General features: G+C 42.7%; 1 protein-coding gene across 1 annotated transcript in view; it reads left to right on the top strand.

The window, feature by feature from the left end:
- The first annotated feature begins 3,801 nt into the window (after nucleotides 1-3,801).
- Nucleotides 3,802-19,711, top strand: part of ATP1A1 (ATPase Na+/K+ transporting subunit alpha 1) — a 34,884-nt gene continuing 18,974 nt past the window's right edge. The window contains exons 1-4 of the mRNA XM_078154937.1: nucleotides 3,802-4,057; nucleotides 16,253-16,357; nucleotides 17,121-17,180; nucleotides 18,728-18,931. Of these exons, the coding sequence (XP_078011063.1) occupies nucleotides 4,046-4,057; nucleotides 16,253-16,357; nucleotides 17,121-17,180; nucleotides 18,728-18,931 (381 nt within the window). The 5' untranslated portion in view covers nucleotides 3,802-4,045. The remainder of the gene's footprint in view (nucleotides 4,058-16,252; nucleotides 16,358-17,120; nucleotides 17,181-18,727; nucleotides 18,932-19,711) is intronic.

The raw sequence follows: 19,711 nt of genomic DNA, 5'->3' as shown, positions 1-19,711 counted from the left end.
TTGTGCGTTTACATAAGTATTTCCCCAACTTCTCGAATCCACTCCCTTCTTCCCTGTCTCTTAGAATCTTTAACTTCTTTCAAAATTCAGCTCATAGGTAAGCTCTGATTTGAGACATGCCTTCTTCCCTTAAAAACTATCTAGATTTACTTGGCACATATATTGTATATATTTATATGTGTACACACCTCTTCTTTTAGAGCACAAGCTCTTTAAGAACATGGTCTGTCCCATTTTTGTTTGTCCACCTAGCACCGAACAAGTGCCTGTACTCATCAGACACAGGATCAATGTTTGTGGCTAGCTTGCTTCATTCTTCCACATCGTCCAGCAGGGATACAGCTAGAACTCCAGAATACCCAAGCAGAATTTCAGAAAGGGCCCCTTTTTCTGATTTCCCCCAATTCTTAGTGCTCCCTCCTCTGAAATCACTTTGTATTAATTTGCATTTATTAATCTGTGAACATGTTATATCCCCCCAGAAGAATGGAAGCGCTTTAAATCAAACCAGCAACAAACATTTGTTACTATGTGCCTGACCCTGTGCTGGGATCTGGAGAAACAAAGACAGAAATGAAAGTCTTCGCCCTCAAGCAGCTTACATTCTGTAGGGGAAAACAAGATGTATATTACATATAAGTAATTACATTATAAAATATACACACAAAATGAATGCAAGGTAAATTGATGGGTGCTGAGAAAGGGTGTGGGTACAAAAAAGCCACTTACAGAAAGAAGCATTTGAGCTGAACTTTGAAGTTCATTTTAGGGAGTCTAAGAGACAGAGGTGAAGAAGAAGTGTATTCCAGGCGCAGAGGAACAGGTTATTATAGTATGACTATACGTATACTATACAAAGGCACAGAGAGAGGAAATGGACATCATCCCGGAGGAACATCACGGTGGTGTAGCTGGACTGAAGCGAAGAGAAGTGGGTGGATGAAAGAGAAACTGTAGCGGTCAAACTGACAAGACTCGGCAACTCGATTGGGGGTAAGGAACACTGAAGAGTGGGAGATAACTACAAGTCTGAAAAGCTGAGCGACCTGGAAGGACCGTGATGCCCTTGATGGAAACAGGAAAATTTAGAAGGAGGGGTAGGTTTGGGGGGAAGAATGAATTTTGGTTTGGATATGGTGAATTTGAGGTGCTTATAGGAAATCCAATTCAAAATGCCAATTCGAAGGTTCCCAATGAAGAGAACTAAGTAATCTGGGTACCCTCATTTGGTCCACATGGTCCTGCACTTCAGGTGCCATTTGCCCATTATTTATGACTTTTATGAGGAAAGTAGAGTTAGTTGGCAGGGGATTTCTCCCTGCTCAGACTCGTACTTACCCTCCACTGCCTTTTGACTTTATCCATTCAGACCACAGGCTGATTTATCAACATTTTAGCATGTTTATTAATTTATCAACATTACTCTCGACACACTAATGACGCAAATTTGGAAGGTTTGATTGTAGTGAGTACAATACATGTATAAATGTAATACTTTCTGAAGTCTTCAGGGTCCCTACTGACACAGCCAACATCCTTCACTAAATTGGCAGTTAGGGGAGTTCTTCAAAGTGTGCCAGGGTTTTGTCTAAGGAATCAAGACTGAAAAACTCGAATTCAACTTCCTAGAGCATGGTTAGATGGTGACAGGTGGGAATAAGTATAGCAGACCACAAAGAGATGACAATCCTGCTTTCCATTTCTGAAATATGTATCCATTTACAAGAGTAAAGCAATAAATAAATGTCTATTTATCAAGTAGAACTAAGAATTTAGCCTAATAACGAAAACAGTAATACACTCCCTATATCATGTTAATAACTCACTATGTGACCTTAGGTACTTACTTAACTTCTTGGGGCCTTGGCTTCCTCATTTGTAAATTAAGACGGTTGTACAGGATGAGACCTAATGTTCCTTTCTGCATTAACATTCTTTAATTCTAAGAAGATAATCCTTAGCAAATTAATGGTTCCCCACTTCCATTTGAGAATTCAGCCCCCCCCCACAGGATTTCTATCCCATTATATTCATATGTTCCACAGAAATTTGTAGGCTTCCTAAAACTATTTTAAATAATTATTTCAGCTGTCCCAGCATTCCAGCATTTACTCAAAGCATTTAGCTACCACAGCCTTTGCTAACAAACAGAATCTCAGAATAAGAGGGAAATATCATATTGGCTCTGTGCCTCTAGGCTTTGCAGAGGCTTTTTCACAGCAGTTGGTACCAATTCAGATAGAATAGGCTACCACCTTCTTTGCCTACCAGTTTGACTGATCACCAGAGTAGGTTACAATCTATATGGTATAGTTCATAGGGCACCAAAAGAGGTTTTCTTCCATCCCTGAAAAAAAAAGAATAATTTTAAAAAACTTTACTCACAGCACCAGCCTCCCATACTGCCTGAAATTTGTTCAATATTAAAGCTAGAAGAGATCTTAAAGATCTTCTAGACAGTTCCTCTTACATTCCCATTTTACAGATAAAGAAACTAGGCCCAAGAGGCTGTGACCTTGTTCAAGGTCATACAGGCAGCCAGTCGTGTCACAGCCAGAATCACCATTAAAAATGCAGGGCTTTTTACAAGCATCCTCTCTTTAAAATGAAAATATCCCCAGAACAAACTCGAGTGAGTATTGCGAATGAATTTGTCATATCACTTTTTTCATAATGCTGAGCTCGGGACACTGGAGAAATAGTGGTGTTGATGGGGGTGGTAGGAGCAGAGTGTAGGAAGTGGGTCCCAAATTGCCTAGGGAAGGAAGGTCTAAATAGGTCACCATAGTAGGATGCATTCGGGTACTTGATCTTAGACAGCACTAGAGGAAGGCATCAGAAACTTGACAGTAGCTTTGACAAGAGGACAGGGAAGGAGCTGAAGAATGTCTTCCTTCCCAGTTTCTCCTTTTGGCCCTGGTGGGTAGTAGTCATGCAGCAAACCTATCTTACCCTCCAAATTCGATTCAGGGAATCATAAGTGCCATCAGATCAGGAAGAGACCTTCAGAAATCAGCTCCTCTAACACCCTTCCTCTCCACCCCTTCCACTTACAAAAAAAGACACTAAGGCCCAGAGATGGCATAGACCATAAGATTCAAAGAGGAAGAATCCGTAGTTAACCAAAACACCCCCCTCCTCATTTTACAGATGAGTAGACTGGGGCGCAAAAAGGTGATTTCCCCAAGGTCACACACGGACTTAGAGACGGGGGTGAAGCCAGAACACCGGGTGAAGGAGTACGGATCTTCCCAAGCCTAGATGTGGAAAAAAGCCGCCTGCTCGTGGGAGATTTCCATCCCAGCTCTGAGGACGTCGGAGGTGTGGGTGGCTCCCACAGCTCCTGGGTAAGCACCTCAATTCTAAGTGCTTAACTGGACCCACTGCAGCTATTTTCTCATACGTATGCCCGTCACACAGGGCCATTCGGGAGCGGGAGGAGGGGGAGCAGAGGCAGAGGAGGAGAAATGAATTTCCCCCATTGAAATCTAACCCAGAGAGATCGGCTCACGCCCGAGCAATCTGCGGCGGCTGCGCCGCTGCCGAACGAAGCAGCCAGCTTAAACATCCGCACCCTCGCATCCACAGCAACACCGCGGCTCCTGGGGGTCCAGGCCCTTGGAGACCCTGGCAGGGCCGCCCAGCGCCGGTGGAGGAGGAGCCCGGGGCGGAGCTGCGGCGCCGGGAGGAGGAGACAGGGAACGGAGCCCGGGTGTCGGGTTGCTCCGGTAACTGTGACGTGCCGGGGCCGTGGGCGGGGCAAGGAGGCAGGTTGCATATTTTAGGAAGTGAGGAGTAGGCGCCAGCTTTAGCTGCAGTGGGGACTGGGGCGCGGAGGAGGAGGCGGACACGTGGCAACTGCAGCAGAGGCAGCGGCGGCAGCAGCAGGCAGCCGGAGCGGGAGCGGGCCGCGCCCCGGTCGCCCCCTAGCCAGCCCCGGCCCCGGCTCCAGCTCCTCTCGGCCCGGCGCCGGGAGTTGATCCCTTTACCTGTTTGATTCAGAGGCGACAGGTCCCGGCACAGCGGGCACCAGAACACCACAGTCATGGGGAAGGGGGTAAGTGGCGTTCCTTTCTCCCGGCCCGGAGCAGAGCAGAGCCGCCGGGGGAGGAGAAGGAGGAAGAGGGGGGGAGCGAGCGCTACGCAGAGCTACCGCGCAGGAGGAGGAGGAGGAGAAGGAAGTGGAGAAGGAGAGGGAGACTGCGGCAAAGGGGGAGGGGTGGGAGAAGGAAAGGGGGAGGAGGAAGAGGGGGAAGAGGAAGAGGAAGATGATGTGAGCCTGGGACCGGGCAGAACGGGAAAGCGGTAGCTCTTGAATGGAGAGGGCTTTGGAAATGGAGATGGGGAGAGGAGTTAAAAAGGGGAGCGCAGGTTGGAGGTAGTGGGAACTTGAAGGAAGAGCAGGATACGCTAGGGGCCCTGGGGCCAGAGAGCAAGGAAAAGTGGGCAGCCGCAGGGCTAGGAGCTGGTGGAGGCGGCCGGGCGGCCGGGAGGCTGGGAGGGGGGCCTCCCGGGTGAGGCGGCCAAGGGCGGTCCCAGGGAAGGAGCCGGCTGCCAGCTCCCTCCATCCCTGAATGACCAGTTTCCCCGCCCTCACCTCCCTCCACTCTCCCTCCGCCCCTTCCCTCTCGGTGCGCCCAGAGGGCGAGAACTCTCTTTCTCACCGCCCACCTTACCCCGAGGACGCCTGACTTGCCGGCCGGAGCTGGCTTCCCCATCCGCCGCGCCTTTACGCGCGGCCCCCTCCCCGGCGCTGCTTGGATGGAGCGGGAAGAGGGAGGGCAGCAGTGGAGGGAGTCCCGTTTCTCCCCTTGAACCAGCTAACTGCTCTGGAAGGCCTTCTCCCTCCCCCCAGCTCCCTGGGGGAAAAAAAACAACCTCTGGGTTTTCCCTTCCTGCTGAGCCTCCCCCACCCCTGGGCCCTAGCTTCTGGCTCTTGCCAGCTCGGGTGTGCCTTCTTCACCGCCCGAAAGTGGCCTGGAAGGTATACTTATTGAGACTCTTAACCGAGTGCTTTTACTGCTAACCCAGGACCTGCCCACTGGCACCATCTCTTTTAAGGTGCAGCTCTAAGAAGATGGGGCTGGCACACCGGTGGGCTTGCTTACTTGTCTAAGCTTCTGAGAACCTGTATATGAATCTTCCTCCCTTCCTTGCACTCGTTGGGTAGCTTACTTTCCGTTCCAATTTCTGACTACTCCTCTAGCCACGTTCCTCTGGCGGAGATAAGGGCCCTGGGGAGAAGAGAGGATTAAGTTAAAAAAAAAAAAGATAAATCTCGGTCTCTGCCCTCCAGGAATTTACTCCCATCTAATTGTGACCTATGGTGAAACAACTTCACTCTCCCAGAATTATCCCCACAAGTACAAAAGTGACTGTTGAGTGTTGGGAGCATGTAGATTAGGTGAGATTAATTAGAGCAGCATTCCTTCAGAAAAATGCCTTTTCAATCAGATTTGGAAGGCAGTGCTGTGCCTGGGAATGGGTCATTCATTAAGCATTTATTTAGTGCCTGCTGTGTGCCAGTATTTTGCCTTTAAGCAAGGCAACACCTGATTCTTGGCCACAGAGCTCAAGTTCTGAGGAGAAAGACAATATGCAAACAGGTATGTGCATGCTAGATACAGTATAAATGCCAGGTAATCTCTAAGGAAAGGAGTTCCTGATGGGGGAGTGGGGACTGATGCAGAATATGGCACCGTAGAGGATGCTGGGGTGAGAAGGGGGGTACATTTCAGGCACAGGGGGACAGCCTGTAAAAAGACAAGGCTAGGGAAAAGACATCCCTAGTGTTAAGAATAGAATGCACCAATCTGTCCTAATAGCCTTAGATAAGGAATTCTAATTTGTTGAATCTACCTCTTGCCCTGTATGACCAAGATTTCTTTCGAATCCTTAGCTCAATTCAGCAAACCTTAAGCAACTACTAATTACCTCCTGGGCACCATGCTAGCCCTGGGGGAGATAAAAAGATGAGTTAAAGTAGAATCCTGTCCTCAAGGAGTTTACAACATATTATAGCCATATCAAAGAGGCAAAAATTCTGATCCTCCCCCCAAAAAACAAACAAACTCTTTTGCTTTCTAGTTCCATGGAGGATGGGATGGATGCCTGTATATCTGTCTATATCTATCTATCTATCTATCTATCTATCTATCTATCTATCTGTCTGTCTATCTAGTATATCACACCAGTGTCCAAGTCATCCTGTAAATGAGCACCTCCCCGAAAGTCTAGGTATAAGTTTGGCATTTTTTAAAGAGCAGATCTTTATAATTATTAATCTCCAAAAGGCAGTTTATGTTTGGAAAGGTCACAAATTTAAAGATTTGAGGAAAATATTCAGGAAATGTTCCGTGTTCTTTCTGACACACCCTTGCAGGTTTAGATCCTGAGTATTCGGTGTCAAAAGACCTTTCAAAATATAGCTGGAGAATTACCTTGTTTTCCTTCCAGGTGTCTTATGAGTAGCCTCTCTTTGCATTACACCAAACTCTTAAATAGGAAGATAATCAGATCCTAGGCCCATGAATTTTAATAGATGTTTTTGTTGCTTTGCTAAGTTGAATGAGATGTTTGGACTGGCACTTTTTTTTTGTGGTGGTTCTTGATTAGTTAGATAGCATAAAAGGTTTTTTGTATCATCTACCCCAACTTCTCCCTCCCCACCCCCCACCCCTCAGTGATTTAATGTGATAATCCAAATGTTCAGAAGACTTTCATGAAGAAGCTTTGGGATTTTTCCATATGGGGATTAAAATGTGGGTGGAGGGGTTGACTAAAAGGCCTGTTGATAATTGGTTTACCAGGAAGCCTGGGCTGGCAGCTAATTTTTTTAAGGTCATTGTTGAGTTAGCTATGCGTTTCTCAGTTCTCCCCCCCCATGCCCCACTTTTTAAAGGTCAAGGTATATAGATAATGGCTCTTAATATTTACATGCAAGTATAATGCCCAGCCTCCCAATGAACTGGATTTTGTTATAGGTTTACCCATTAGAGGAGGACAGAATCATTATTCCCTAAACAAATAAAAATTGAATTCTATCAAGTTTTTACTTTGGACTCTTGGGCTAAATAGTTCTGCCCTAAGCAGAGGGCTTGGGTTCAAATCCAAGCCCTGCTGCTTCTGACCTGTGTGACCTTGGGCACACAACTCTACAGGCCTCAATTTCCTTATTTGTAAAATGAAGGGTTGAACTCAGTGACCTAAGTACCTTCCTGCTCTGAATCTGTGATCCTATTACCTTACCAGGTCTATGCCACTTTTCCGTTTCCTCCCTTTCTCTTTTTCTCCCCCCTTCGTAAAAAAAATCCATGAGAGATGTTTATGGATTGCCTTTAGGGACTGAATTTTTAAAAAATCTTTTATGTTTCATTGAGGTCTATAGAAGGTTGCCTTTTTTCTTTTTTTTATTCCTTGGTCTTGGTTAGAGCTTCCTTGCAATTCTTGGCTATGTGTTTGAATATTAACTTAGATAATTAACTGGAAAAGTATTCTACCCAAATGAGGAGTGATTTAAAAAATCTCTATGAAGATTGCCAAAGCAAGCTGACTAGGAGTCAGCAGAAATCCTGGTTGTATTGTAACATTATCAGCTGCCCTTTTGGAGCGTAACTTGAAAGTGTGACTAAATACCCTCTGGCTGTTAATAAAACCTGGTACTTTAGACTCTAAAAACTGTAAATGGAGTCTTGAGTGGAAAGTTTGCCTGGGCCTGGCCACATGCAAGCTGAGTTATGGCAGGAACTAGTCATTCAAACTTGAGGGGTGGAGGGGAGCGGAGTTCCAGATTGCATCACACACTTGCCTGGTGATTATTCAGTGTGTTACATTGTAACAGCCCCTTGGCCTCCTGGGTTCTCCGTGTACCTTTCTGCAAGGGTGTAACTGCTCTGGGTTACTTACCCTTGGCTGTTTTGTGGTACTGCTTGCCAGTAACTTGGTAGCACTAAAGTGACTAGCCCTCTTTAAATTCATACAATTCCTCTAGATTATAGAGAGATTACTAAAATAAAAAATCTGAAGGTTATCTAAGTTAATGTACCATCCCCTTTCTACATTATAAGACTTCACCCCCTGTGGCCCCCAGGGATGATGCTAATCATAGCAGAATCTTCTGGGGACAAGTTTGGTCATTTCAAAGGTTGAATACTAAAGTGTCCTCAAGTTGGCACTCATCCTTACTTCCTCCTCAGCCCCTGCCCTTTAAAATAAAAAATAACAGCAAACTTGTTTGACCACTAAATTCTTAATTGTGAGTTTATTTGGCTACATTCACACCTCACTAAGGTTCCGGCTATAATCTATAATCCCTGGAAACTCTAATCCACATTGGAAAAAAAAATGTATGTAGAGAAGGGTGGAAGGATGGATGATCCAGACTCAGAAAAGACTATTTGGGAGAGGGAAACAAATGGAGATACTGGTTTATAATCAGTCTTTTACATAAGTCAGGAATGGATGGGACTTTCATTTTTAACTGAAATTTATGATTTTTACGAGGATGACATCATGGGATAAAGAGAGCAAAAGGAAAAAGAGTCAGTCAGGCCAGAGTAAAATCCTAACCCTGAAGATAATTTTGGGCTTCTCATTACCTCAAAGAGCATCCAGGAGTATAGTGGAAAAAAACTGACGTTAGAAGACCTAGGTTTGAGTCTCTTCTGCCACTAGGCTTTGTGACCTTGGGTAAGGCATTTGATCATACTTATTACCTACTTTAATAGCTAGCTCGTATATAGAATTTTAAGATGGGCAGAACACTTGCATTTTTATATGGTCCTCCACAATCTCGTGAAGTGGGTGCTTTTATTACCCCCACATTATAGATAGGGAAAACTGAGGCACAGAGAAGTTAAGTGACTTGCCACAGAGTCACAGAATTAGTAATTGCCTGAGGCTGGATTTGAATTCCAGTTCTCCTGATTCTCAAATCCCATGCATACTCTTTTCCCATTGTGCCACAGGATTTTTGTGAGGATCAAGTAAAATGATATGGGAGGCAATTTGTAACCACAAAGCCTAATGTTTCCTCACCCTATCATTATTAGTAATATCTTAGGTTTGAATCTTTGTATTTTCAGATATGGTAATTTCTTGATTTAAAAATGTATTTCTGTCACTGGCTGAGTCCCCTGCAAACATGTCTGCAAAACTTCCCCCCTCTTTTTTTTTTTTAGCTACCTGTTCAGCTTTCCAGATTGGGAATATAAGCCAGCATATTTTTATATAGCTTCCTTCTGCAATGGAATGAGAAGAAGCACTAATGTCAGATCAGTTGAACCTCTCTAATAATTATTTGGTATGCCTACACTTGGTCAAGGAGAGAACGTTCAGCAAAAAAAAAAGTCTTTTCCTCCCATTGCCTTCGTGTCTATGTTTCTGGGGTTGGACACTAAATTGTGAATTCAGTTGTATATGCCATATTCCAAGCTTCATGGAAAACATAATCCAGGTTTTCCCTTGCCCATTTTTGAGTCCACCTCCTTAAGGTCCAAAATACCTTTGCTTGGTACATGGCAAGCCCTAATGGGTTCTCAGGTGTGGATTCTAAAAATGGCTTAGAGTTTCTAATTTCAGGAAACATCCTTCTGTTCTCCACCTTTCAGTTTTCTTTCTTTCCGGAGTAAGAGGAAGGAGAACTAAAGTTTGGACTTTCTCTTGTTGCTTTGAATTGACTGGATGAGAGGAAGTGTATGCTTTGGCAGAAGTCAGCAGAGAAAATGTTCTTTGCATATGACTCACCTAATTAGTTGTACTAAAAAATTTTTCAAGGCTCTGGAAAATAAGTCTTTTCATTTCTTTGATCTATTGTGATATACTTGGGGGTGGGTAAACTAATAGAACCAAGAAGGTACCAGAACATCCTAACCCGTCCCCCCACCCCTGGGCTCATTTCACATTCTGATCCTAAGGCACTGGCCTAGATTAGTAAGATATTAGTCCTGGAGGGGGAACCTAGATCATTGGCCCAACTGCTCCTTTTACAGATGAGGGAAGTTGGTGAAAGGACTGGCTCCCAGGTCACCTGTCTATGTAGGAGTAGAGTCAGATCTAGAACCCAGATCCTGCAGCAACTGCCTCCCCTGGTTTCTAGCAAAAAAAAAAAGTGTTGAATGAATGAAATGGAACTGAGTGTTACAAATTATGTCAACAGGTTTTATTTGCAGTCTGTTTAGAAAGATTATCTGGTTAATTTCTGCTGGCAATTACAAATTTCAATCTCTGGACAAACCCTTTGTTTTGGACTTTAGTCTTTTTTTTTTTTTTTGCTCTGATAGTCTTTAACTTTTTGACCATCAAGGCAGAGTGTTTGCATAGTGCTGGATGTTTCCCAGAAGCCTAAGGGCCGAACGTGGCTGTGTTTCTCTTGTGTATTTTCATTGAGACTGCTTTGTATGCATTCCCCATCCCACCCCAGTATTTCTGCCCAGGTGCCAAGGAGCATCCATGGTAATTAATTTTTTTTTTACTGTTGCTGTTTGGTTTTACATTCATTTTTTATCAGCTTTACCTACCTAATGAGCCATCCCATGTACTGAAGATTAAAGAAAGGGGGAAGCAGTTCAACTAAACACCTTGGGGAAGGGAGGAGACTGGTTCTCCACTTCTATAATAAATGGGCAAAGGTTCTTTTCCTTTTCTCTGGACCAAGCTTGGTTATCATCCTTGTTTTTGCTTTTTTGTTTTGTTTCTTTTGGGTTGTTTTGGTTTTGTTTTTGCTGTTTCCATTTACATCACCATAGTCATTATGTGTAGTGTTTTCTAAGTTCTGCTTCATTCTCCCTACATTGATTCATATAAGTCTTTCTATGATTCTCAGAATTTCAATATTCTTAATTTCTTACATAGCCCATTACATGTACTAGAATTTGTCTATTTGTTTCCCACTTGATGAATTATCTTCCATTTCACGGTTCCCACACAAGTTGTTGCTATGAATATTGGGAGGGTTTATGAAATTTTTGAATTTTGACCTTGGGGTATATGCCTAGTGTAATGAGTCATGGTATCAACATGTCTTTAGCATCCAGTGCAGCAGACGTCCTTGTCTTTTATTTTTGTTTGTTTGTTAAAGATTTATTTAGCCTTAAATCTCCTAAACCTCGGTCCCTTATGTGGCTTTAGACATCACTTCATCTCTCTGGGTGTCAGTTTCCTCATTGGAGAAGGGAGGGGAGTTGCACTAGATGGTTTCTGATGTTCCTTGAAGCTCTAAAACTGATCTTCTGTGAAGTACGTTTGAGAAAGTGACAGATTCATTGTCTTCTTACGTAAGAGTAGTAGCAGCTATCTTGGGCATCAGTCAAAAGTTGAAAGAGATAGAGAGAAAGGTGGGGAGGAGGGCAAACTGAGTCTCCAAGAGAAGGCTGAAGGTTTGTTGACTTAACTCTGTCCCAAACAGATAGTGTACAGTGGGCATTCTTTGCATAAGCCTCAACTATTCTTTGAGTATCTGGAAAACAGTGAAGCCAAGTGTTCAGAATGTGGGGACAATTTACCTCTTCTAAGAGAAGTTTGATTTGCCTGTTATAGAATGATTAAGCACCTGAAGAGTTAGAATTGCCGTATCTTAGTAGGCCCAACAAGTAGCAGAGCACTTTGCCCTTAGTAGTTACTTTAGTACATATTCTTTAAAAAAAAAAAAAAGAATCCCTCTAGGGAAATTAACCTGAATCTTGGGAGGGGTGGTATTTTAAGGAGGATAAACCCCAAAAGGGGGTTAGAGCCTGCTAGTTAAGAATTTAAAGACAAACTATTTTTATTGTGTATAAACCATGTTTATTTAGGGATGAGGGGCCAGCTGGTAAAGGCTTACTCTCTTCCCTGGGGCAGCTACTGTTCCCTCTGTCTCCTGCTGGGTGACTGGCTGACACCCAAGTCTGGAGATACTGTATGGGTGTGAAACAAAGGGAGGTTACTCTGAGTTTACCAGATTATCCTCCCCAGGACACTCTTGGGGGTGGGGGGGGAATGGGGACTTGATGGCATGTCCTGGGAACCCCATCTATAGAGGAGAGAAATTTTGTGCCAAGTGCAGTTAGTGATTTTGCAAAAGGGGGCTTAGAATATAAAGAATTACAGAGTAATCCACATTTGTAGAACTCTTAAGGTTTTCAGAGTTCTTTGCTACACTTTTACAAGTCTTCTCTCCATTTTGCAGATGAAGAAATCTCAAGCCCTTTACTTTCTCCACCCCGCCCCCCAGCTATTTCTTGACCTTCAGGTCCCTGGTTAAGTCTTGTATATATATTCATATTTCTTGAATTATTCTTGTAAATCTTCAGAACAACCTGGTTCAAATTCTGGTACAGTCATTTAAATTGTGTGACCTTAGTTAGGGCATTTAACTTCTAGGCCTTAATCTCTTCCTGAAAATCTCAAAGGTTGAGTTTAGCTCTAAATCAATAATCCCATAGAATAACTAAGGATATGAATCCTTCAGAAACTGGGGAACACTCCCTCCTTTATATGAGAGAGAACTAAAGCACAGATTGAGTAAGAAATGACTACTGACCTTTGAATGAAAAGTCAGGGCAAATTTTAATTCATTCAGTACTAGTTGTATTCTTCCCTTCAGTGCTGTAGACATTCTTGTTTGGATAAATTTATTTTACCCACCTCCATCTGGAGTTGGGGGAGAGGCAGTATGAGGGTCAGGGGGACCTTGGACTGTCAAGTTCTCAGCATAATGGGGAAGCAGGCTTGAGCTTTCTCTGATTCCCTTCCTCCCTCTCTCCCTTTCTTCCCCAGTCTGGAAATGTTCCACAAACAACTAAGACAATAAGGGTTTTATATCTACTAATAAAATATAAGTTCCTAAGGGGGAGGATATATTTTTAAATGAATTTTTTGACTAAATTAGCTTCCCTTCACAAATTCTAGACCCTGACTTGTCTGAAGCTCCCTTTCTATTGCATTCCTTTGCCCATCATCCTCTCCTATAAACAGGAGAGAAGAGGGTGTAAGAGATGGCCACCCAAACCAACACTAACACATTGGTGTGCTTTGAGTGGATAGGATGGTGGGTTTTCTGGGTAATAGGTGGGGAGAGACCTTGGTTCAGATTTTGCAATTGATCCTCAAGCTGACTGATCCAGTAGGTCTGAGATGCTGGGAGACTGACATCCTTATAACATGGAGAATCCGTTTTGCTCATCTCTTCCCCCAAGCCACAGAGCAGAGACTAAAGCAATGAGAGTGGAGTAGCTGTCCAGCCCTTCTTCTGGGAGCCAATCTACTTAAATAAGACATACACCTAAATTGGAAAGGGGAAGAAATCATAATTGTGAAAACCACTTTTCAATTTTCCTCTAAATCATCTCTGTTGTTTTCTTAAATGGTTTTACGGAAAGCATTCTTTTTTTAAATATGCAGAACTGGCCAAAGAAAAGGAGGAATGCTACAACAGCTTCCTGGATTCCAATTCAGAGCTCATTTTTCTCACTGATCCTGGGAGAGAGTCACTTATTTTATAAATGAATCTAAAAATCCAAGAAGCCTCAGAGCACTGGCTTTGGAGTCAGAGGACTCTTAGGCAAGTTCATTTCATTCCCTGAGCCTCAATTTTACTCATCTTTAAAATGAAAGAGTGTATATTTATGTAAAGGCTACCAGTGTCTTATCAGCTACTGGTCACATTTATTGCACTTTTAGGTTTGCAAAGCACTTTACAAGTGTTATCTCATTTAATCCTGACAAAGACCATATAGGTACTGTGATCATCCCCATTTTCAGATGAGAACACTGAGAGGCAGAGATGTTAAGTAACTTGCAGAGTCTGAGGCAGGATTTGAATTCAAGTCTTTCTGATACAGAGTCTAGCACTCCATCCACTTTACTTAGGTGTTTACAGTCTGAGACAGATAGAAATAATACCAAATAGAAATAGTACCAAAAAAAGCCAAAAAACCCAGCTGAGCTAGATTTTCAGGGTTCCCTTCAGCTCTGTGTCCTAGTCCTATAAGCCACAGCTTTTCTAGAACCTAGATATTGAAATACTTTCCCCTCATTTCGCAGCAGAGATGGGGGTGGGAGGACCCAGTAATTAAACAGATCATCAAAATTAATTGGAGTACCAGAATTTTGACTTTTTTGGAGATTTCTAAAGACATTTCAATTGTACTTTTTATTTCAAACTGTCTCTGAACAGGTGATTTGAAGCAATGGGCTCCAGGAGGGCTTCCCAAAGATCCTGCCTTAATCATTCCTTCCCACTGCTGTCCTCACTTCCTAATTCCCCAGTGCTCTATTGTAGGAAAGAATGTCAAGAATGTTTCCTCTATCTTTAGACCCATTTCATTCTTAGCAGATAAGATAGACACTGAGCTAGAGAAGTGGCCTCTCCTTTGGAAGGAGCCTTCTCCTGTACTTTCACTCCCAGCTGCTGACCTTTAAAATGTAAAAGCCCTTTGATGTTAACTTGTCTTTGTTGTATGCATAGTTCAAGGCCTTTTTCCCTTTGATTTGGTTTTCTTAAAGGGTTGGGGGGGGTGGCTATTGACTGTTGAACATAGGTTATTTATACAGGGATTTTTCTCAAGTTCAAATAGGTAACACTTCCACACGATATTTTTCCAGACTAGGTTTTATATTGAAAATATATCTATAGCCAACAAATATTTGTTTCACATGTAATATAATTTAATGATTATTTCACAAGCAATATAATGATTGCTCTTATCAGAATGCACTCTTTTCATTAAAACCAAGCCAATATTGGTCATTTAAAATCAGTTTGTCTACATTTCGGATAGGCAGTAGACCCATCCCATGAAGGATTCCTTTCCCCCATGTTGAGTCAGCCACTAAGCTTTGTGAGTTCTCCTTCTGGGACACATCACATTTTGCCCAGGATACTGAAGTAATTTCCTAGTTGACATGCCTTACCTCTGTTCTCTCCCCTGTCAAACTATCTTCCACACAGCAGCCCAATTGGTGATTATTGCTGAAGTGTAGACCTGGCCTGTCTTTCTCACCTTCCCCTCGAGAAGTTTCAGTGACTCTCCATTCTGGCGTTAAACACACACTCCCCTGTTTGATGTATAAAACCTTTCACAAATCTGGCTTGGGCCTGTCATTTCAGAGTGACTTCGTATTCTTCATGTACTCTAGCCAAATTACCTGTTGCCTCTCAACTGCACTGAGACTTTTGGGACACCCCGTATTTTCTTACCTGTACATGTGTCCTTGTTCCCCTTCCCCACCCCAGTGGAGCATAAGCTCCTTGAGGGCAGGTTCTTCTTTTTTTTTTTTTTTGGTCTTATATCTACAGCACCTACCACATACTTAATATATCCCTATTGTGTAGATTTTAGAGTTTGGGTTTTGTTTATAACTTTGAGCAATGACAGGGACCTTCCTAGGCCAAAGTAGTTCTTCTAACGTTCATTTGGCCTAACTTCTATTGCTCCAATTTTAGCTGAGGACAAAGGTTCTGACATCCTCTGAAGAGACTCAGACATTGGGGGGTTGGAAGGATGGGTAGGAAGATTCTAAATTTAAACTATAGAATCAACATCTAAAAATTGTTTAAGTTCTTAAGTGATGTAGGTGGATCCTGTGAATTGTGTGACAGTGCACACACTTTTCTACATCCTGCTTATGTCAAAACATTTGCAGTGAACATGTTCCTTTTTGTAGGTTTTATTTTCATTCTGCAGGTTGGCAGGGGAGTTCCTTCCTCCACCAGCCCCCCCAACCTCTTTCTCCCTCCAAACTTTTCATAAGGGGAAAAAGACTCAATCATTCTTTTTTTTTTTAATTTAAGTCTATCTTCAGTAACAACGTTGCTCTCATGTGAATGCTAAAAAAAAAAAAAGCTTTTATTTGGTACTTGTGATTTCTTCTATCAGTATGGCTACAATGCTCAAAATTGGAAAGTGAGGACCATGCAGCTTGTCCTAGTCTTTAGAATGAAGAGAGGATGTTTGCTACTCTCACCTCTTTCTAACAGGATGCCAGATGATAAACCATTGAACATAGCAAGACTGTAATCTACTCTGCTGTTTGACAGATAGATGAGCAAACCAGAGCAAAGTAAATTGAGACCCAATACTCTGTTAAGATTGTAATTTAGGCCTTTTGACCATTTCAGCCTTTTTATACCCCACCATGCTGGCCTCTCTGAGCCTGTTGTAAAAATCTACAGGACTTGTTCACTTTGAAATCCTCTGTGTGAGGTGCCATTTGGCGTTGGCCAGAGGACCAATTTTAAAACATTTTTCTCCCTCTCTCCCTTACCCCAAAATAGGTTGGACGTGATAAATATGAGCCCGCAGCGGTGTCAGAGCATGGAGATAAAAAAAAGGCCAAGAAGGAGAAGGACATGGATGAACTTAAAAAAGAAGTTTCGATGGTAAGATTCTTTGGAGGTTGGTATACAGACATTGTACACTCCTGCTTTTAAAATCCCCCTTTAAAATCGTCTTCCAGTTCACAGAGCTGGTTTATGTATGGCATTCTTAGTGAATGGATGAGTATGGATTAGCACTTGTCCAGGCAGGGAATTCCCTTTCATGGATGGCTTGAACAAGATGGCTTCTGGGATCCCTACCAAGTTGGTAGTTTCTGTGCTTCTAATAGAATTGCAGGCTTTTAGAACCTGGAAAGGGACCCTCAAGTTTAGAGGTCACATTGCAGACTTTTAAAATTATGGCAAAAAGAGGATTGCTCTATGAGTAGAAATGGCAACTTTGGCCAATACACTGCAGTTTGCCATTGATCTTGGGTACCTGAATGAACATTTAGAAGGCTTACCCCTCCAGGGTGCTTCTTCTATGTATGGGTTGGAAAGGTCTCAGGCTCTCATCCTAAGTTAATTCTATTAGAGATTAAGCACCCTATGATCTTTGTATAGGGGGGAACTTCTAAGGCATCTCTCTGGATGATCCAAGTTTCAGTTGAGAAAGAAGATTTGACCATATTTCATTTGACAAGTTACGTAGATCAACTTTGACATCATAAACTTTTTTTTTCCATGAAATTGAAGCCTTAGTTTTTAAATGGATGAGGGAAGTTTGCTAGCTGAGCTCATCAGTGTTTTGTGTAGTGATTTTTGCTCCTTATGTATCCCAGGATTTACTTGGTTTTTGTTTTTTGTTTTGTTTTGTTGTTTTCAGGAAGACCATAAACTTAGCCTTGATGAGCTGCATCGGAAATATGGAACAGACCTGAGCCGGGTAAGTACAGCCTTTGAGTCAGTGCTCTATTAGGTATATTCTCTCTTATCATATGTTCTTTTTTCAAAATATTTGAGTATTTTAAATAAATCAGCTTTGCATTTGGTTTCTTTTGCTTATTAAGTAAAAATTTTTAATTAGCTCAAAAGTGAAAAAAAAAATTTCAAAGCTCAATGATTCCTGTGACTGTACAGACTAAAAGCTGGAAGTGTATTATTACATGGCAATGTTTCCAAACCTTGCAGTGATGAAAAAGATCAGAGATAAGCCTGCTCCAATGTACTGAATCAGATCAGTTTGATTTGTGCTGAGTCCTAGGGGTGGTGCCTCCCTCGAGGAGCTTGCATTCTAAGAATGCAGATGTACCTGAAGACTGTTAAGTAAGACTACACTGGTAGGAGGAAGTCTTAAATTTGTGAGTTTTTAAGTTGTATTTAGAAACTCTAGGGAGTTGGCTTCTCCCATTCCCCCATTTTGGTCTAATATGAGAAACACAAAGTGCATCCAGAAACAAAGTAGGCATAAGTGACTGTTTAGTCATTTGTCAAGTTTTCTGTTTCTACATAGTTAGAACAATAGCTTAATAAAGATGTTATATAAATTATTATGCCTATAATAACTTTAACTTTGATAATGGAGGTTTTTCTTACCAGGAGCTTATGCATTGGAGGAAGGGAAGCAATGTTATTAAGTTTTATTGGTACTTTTTTTTTTGGTTACATCTTCACATCCACAGATTAGTCTCATGCCATACGAGATCTCTTGTAGCCATGTACAATAATTAAGTAAATCTAACAAGATAGTGTCCTCATCTCCAGCAGTATTTCACTCCTGTTGGTCACTCCCTATTAAATTTTTCTTAATTAACAAAAATCTCATTTTTCCTCCCTACTTATCTAAAATAAGAAAAAACCAAATTCTCTCATTGGCCTTATACAAATATATGTCATAAGTAAAATGTCTCATTCTGCACCCTAAGTCTGTCCACCTCTCTCAGGTACTGGATAGTGTGTTACCACCTTAGGCCTCTGGAGTTTCAACCTTTTGCTTCTGGGACATGATAGCATTCTTCTCGGGAGCCTTTTGCAAGCAGGCAACTCTGTAAGAGATATTCCTCACCCAGAACCTGGAAGACAATGAATAATTTGAAATCAGAGCAGGACAAATGGGAGAGGGCTCTTTTCTGTGTACTGGAGGCCTATCACTGTTGATGTTAGGTGGCCCTTCAGTGACACCACAGGCAAGGATGAGCCCTGCCGGCTAGTCTTAGGTTATCAGGACACAAGGCCTAGTGCTAACATTATTTGAAGAACTCGTGATGGAGTTGTTTCCCTAGCATTTTGCCTGGGATTCAGCACCTTTTAGTGCTAGAGCTAGAAGGAATTTCTGAGGTTTGTTTGCTCCAACTTTCTCATTTTACAGTTGAGGAAATAGCCTCAGGGAAGTTACATAATTTGTAAGTAGTGTTTGTCAGAGGCTGCCTGTGAACCTAGGTCCTCTGACTGCTTTCGGCTCTTAAAAAACATGCCATCTCCAATTCTTCTCAGGGTCTAACAACCGCTCGTGCTGCAGAAATTCTGGCCCGAGATGGCCCAAATGCCCTCACACCTCCTCCCACCACTCCCGAATGGATCAAATTCTGTCGGCAGCTCTTTGGGGGTTTCTCAATGTTGCTATGGATCGGCGCTGTTCTTTGCTTCTTGGCCTATGGGATCTTAGCTGCCACTGAAGAGGAGCCTCAGAATGATAATGTGAGTTCCCCTTCATTTCCTGGTGGGGTGACCCAGGTACATATAAGGCACAGTGTCTGTTTCTTTATTCCCTGCCTTCCCTTTTCCCTTCTCATTTTCAAGCACTGTTAGTGATATATCTCTGTGAAAAGCCAGTGTCAGTAACTTGTCTGTCTTTCTTTTTACAGGGCTCTCTTTCTCTCTCATTCTCTCTCTGCCAGACCCCTCAGCTTTTCCTTCTCGCCTTCTACCTCTAATCACTGTCTTCATATACTCCCTTCCGTCCCCATCCTGCAAAGCACGGACAAAGTTCCACCTCACCCTGTACTTTGCCATTGTGAACCAGCCATTCTGCTTACTATGACTTTGGAACCTGGCATCCTTGCCCATGCGAGGCAGCCCCTGCTCCCCAACGGTGTTGATGCTATTCCACTGATCAGGTCGAAGAGCTATGCTCATTCAAGCATCTATTAAATAGTAGCCCGCATCTCACTTAGTCTCAGCTGTTTTTGGAGTCAGCCAGTCATTCTTCCCAAACCCTGAATATTGTTGGGAAGCAGACCCTCATTTTCAGAAAACAGAGGAAGAAACTGAGCTATGGAGGGGCTTGTAGGACTAGAGATAGAACTCTAGAAAAAGAATTCAGATCATCTAGTCCAATTCCCCACATTTTGTTAATGATGAAATTGAGGCTCAGAGGAATTAAGTCTTTTACCAAAAGTCACACAAGTACAGTGGCAGCTAAGTGGTGCAGTGGATAGAGCACCAGCCCTGGATTCAGGAGGACCTGAGTTCAAATCC

This window comes from Phascolarctos cinereus, unplaced genomic scaffold, assembly GCF_003287225.1.
Source record: "Phascolarctos cinereus isolate Bilbo 61053 unplaced genomic scaffold, phaCin_HiC Scaffold_5;HRSCAF=322, whole genome shotgun sequence".
Lineage (NCBI taxonomy): Eukaryota > Metazoa > Chordata > Mammalia > Diprotodontia > Phascolarctidae > Phascolarctos > Phascolarctos cinereus.
This window is presented reverse-complemented; position numbering and strand designations above follow the sequence as displayed.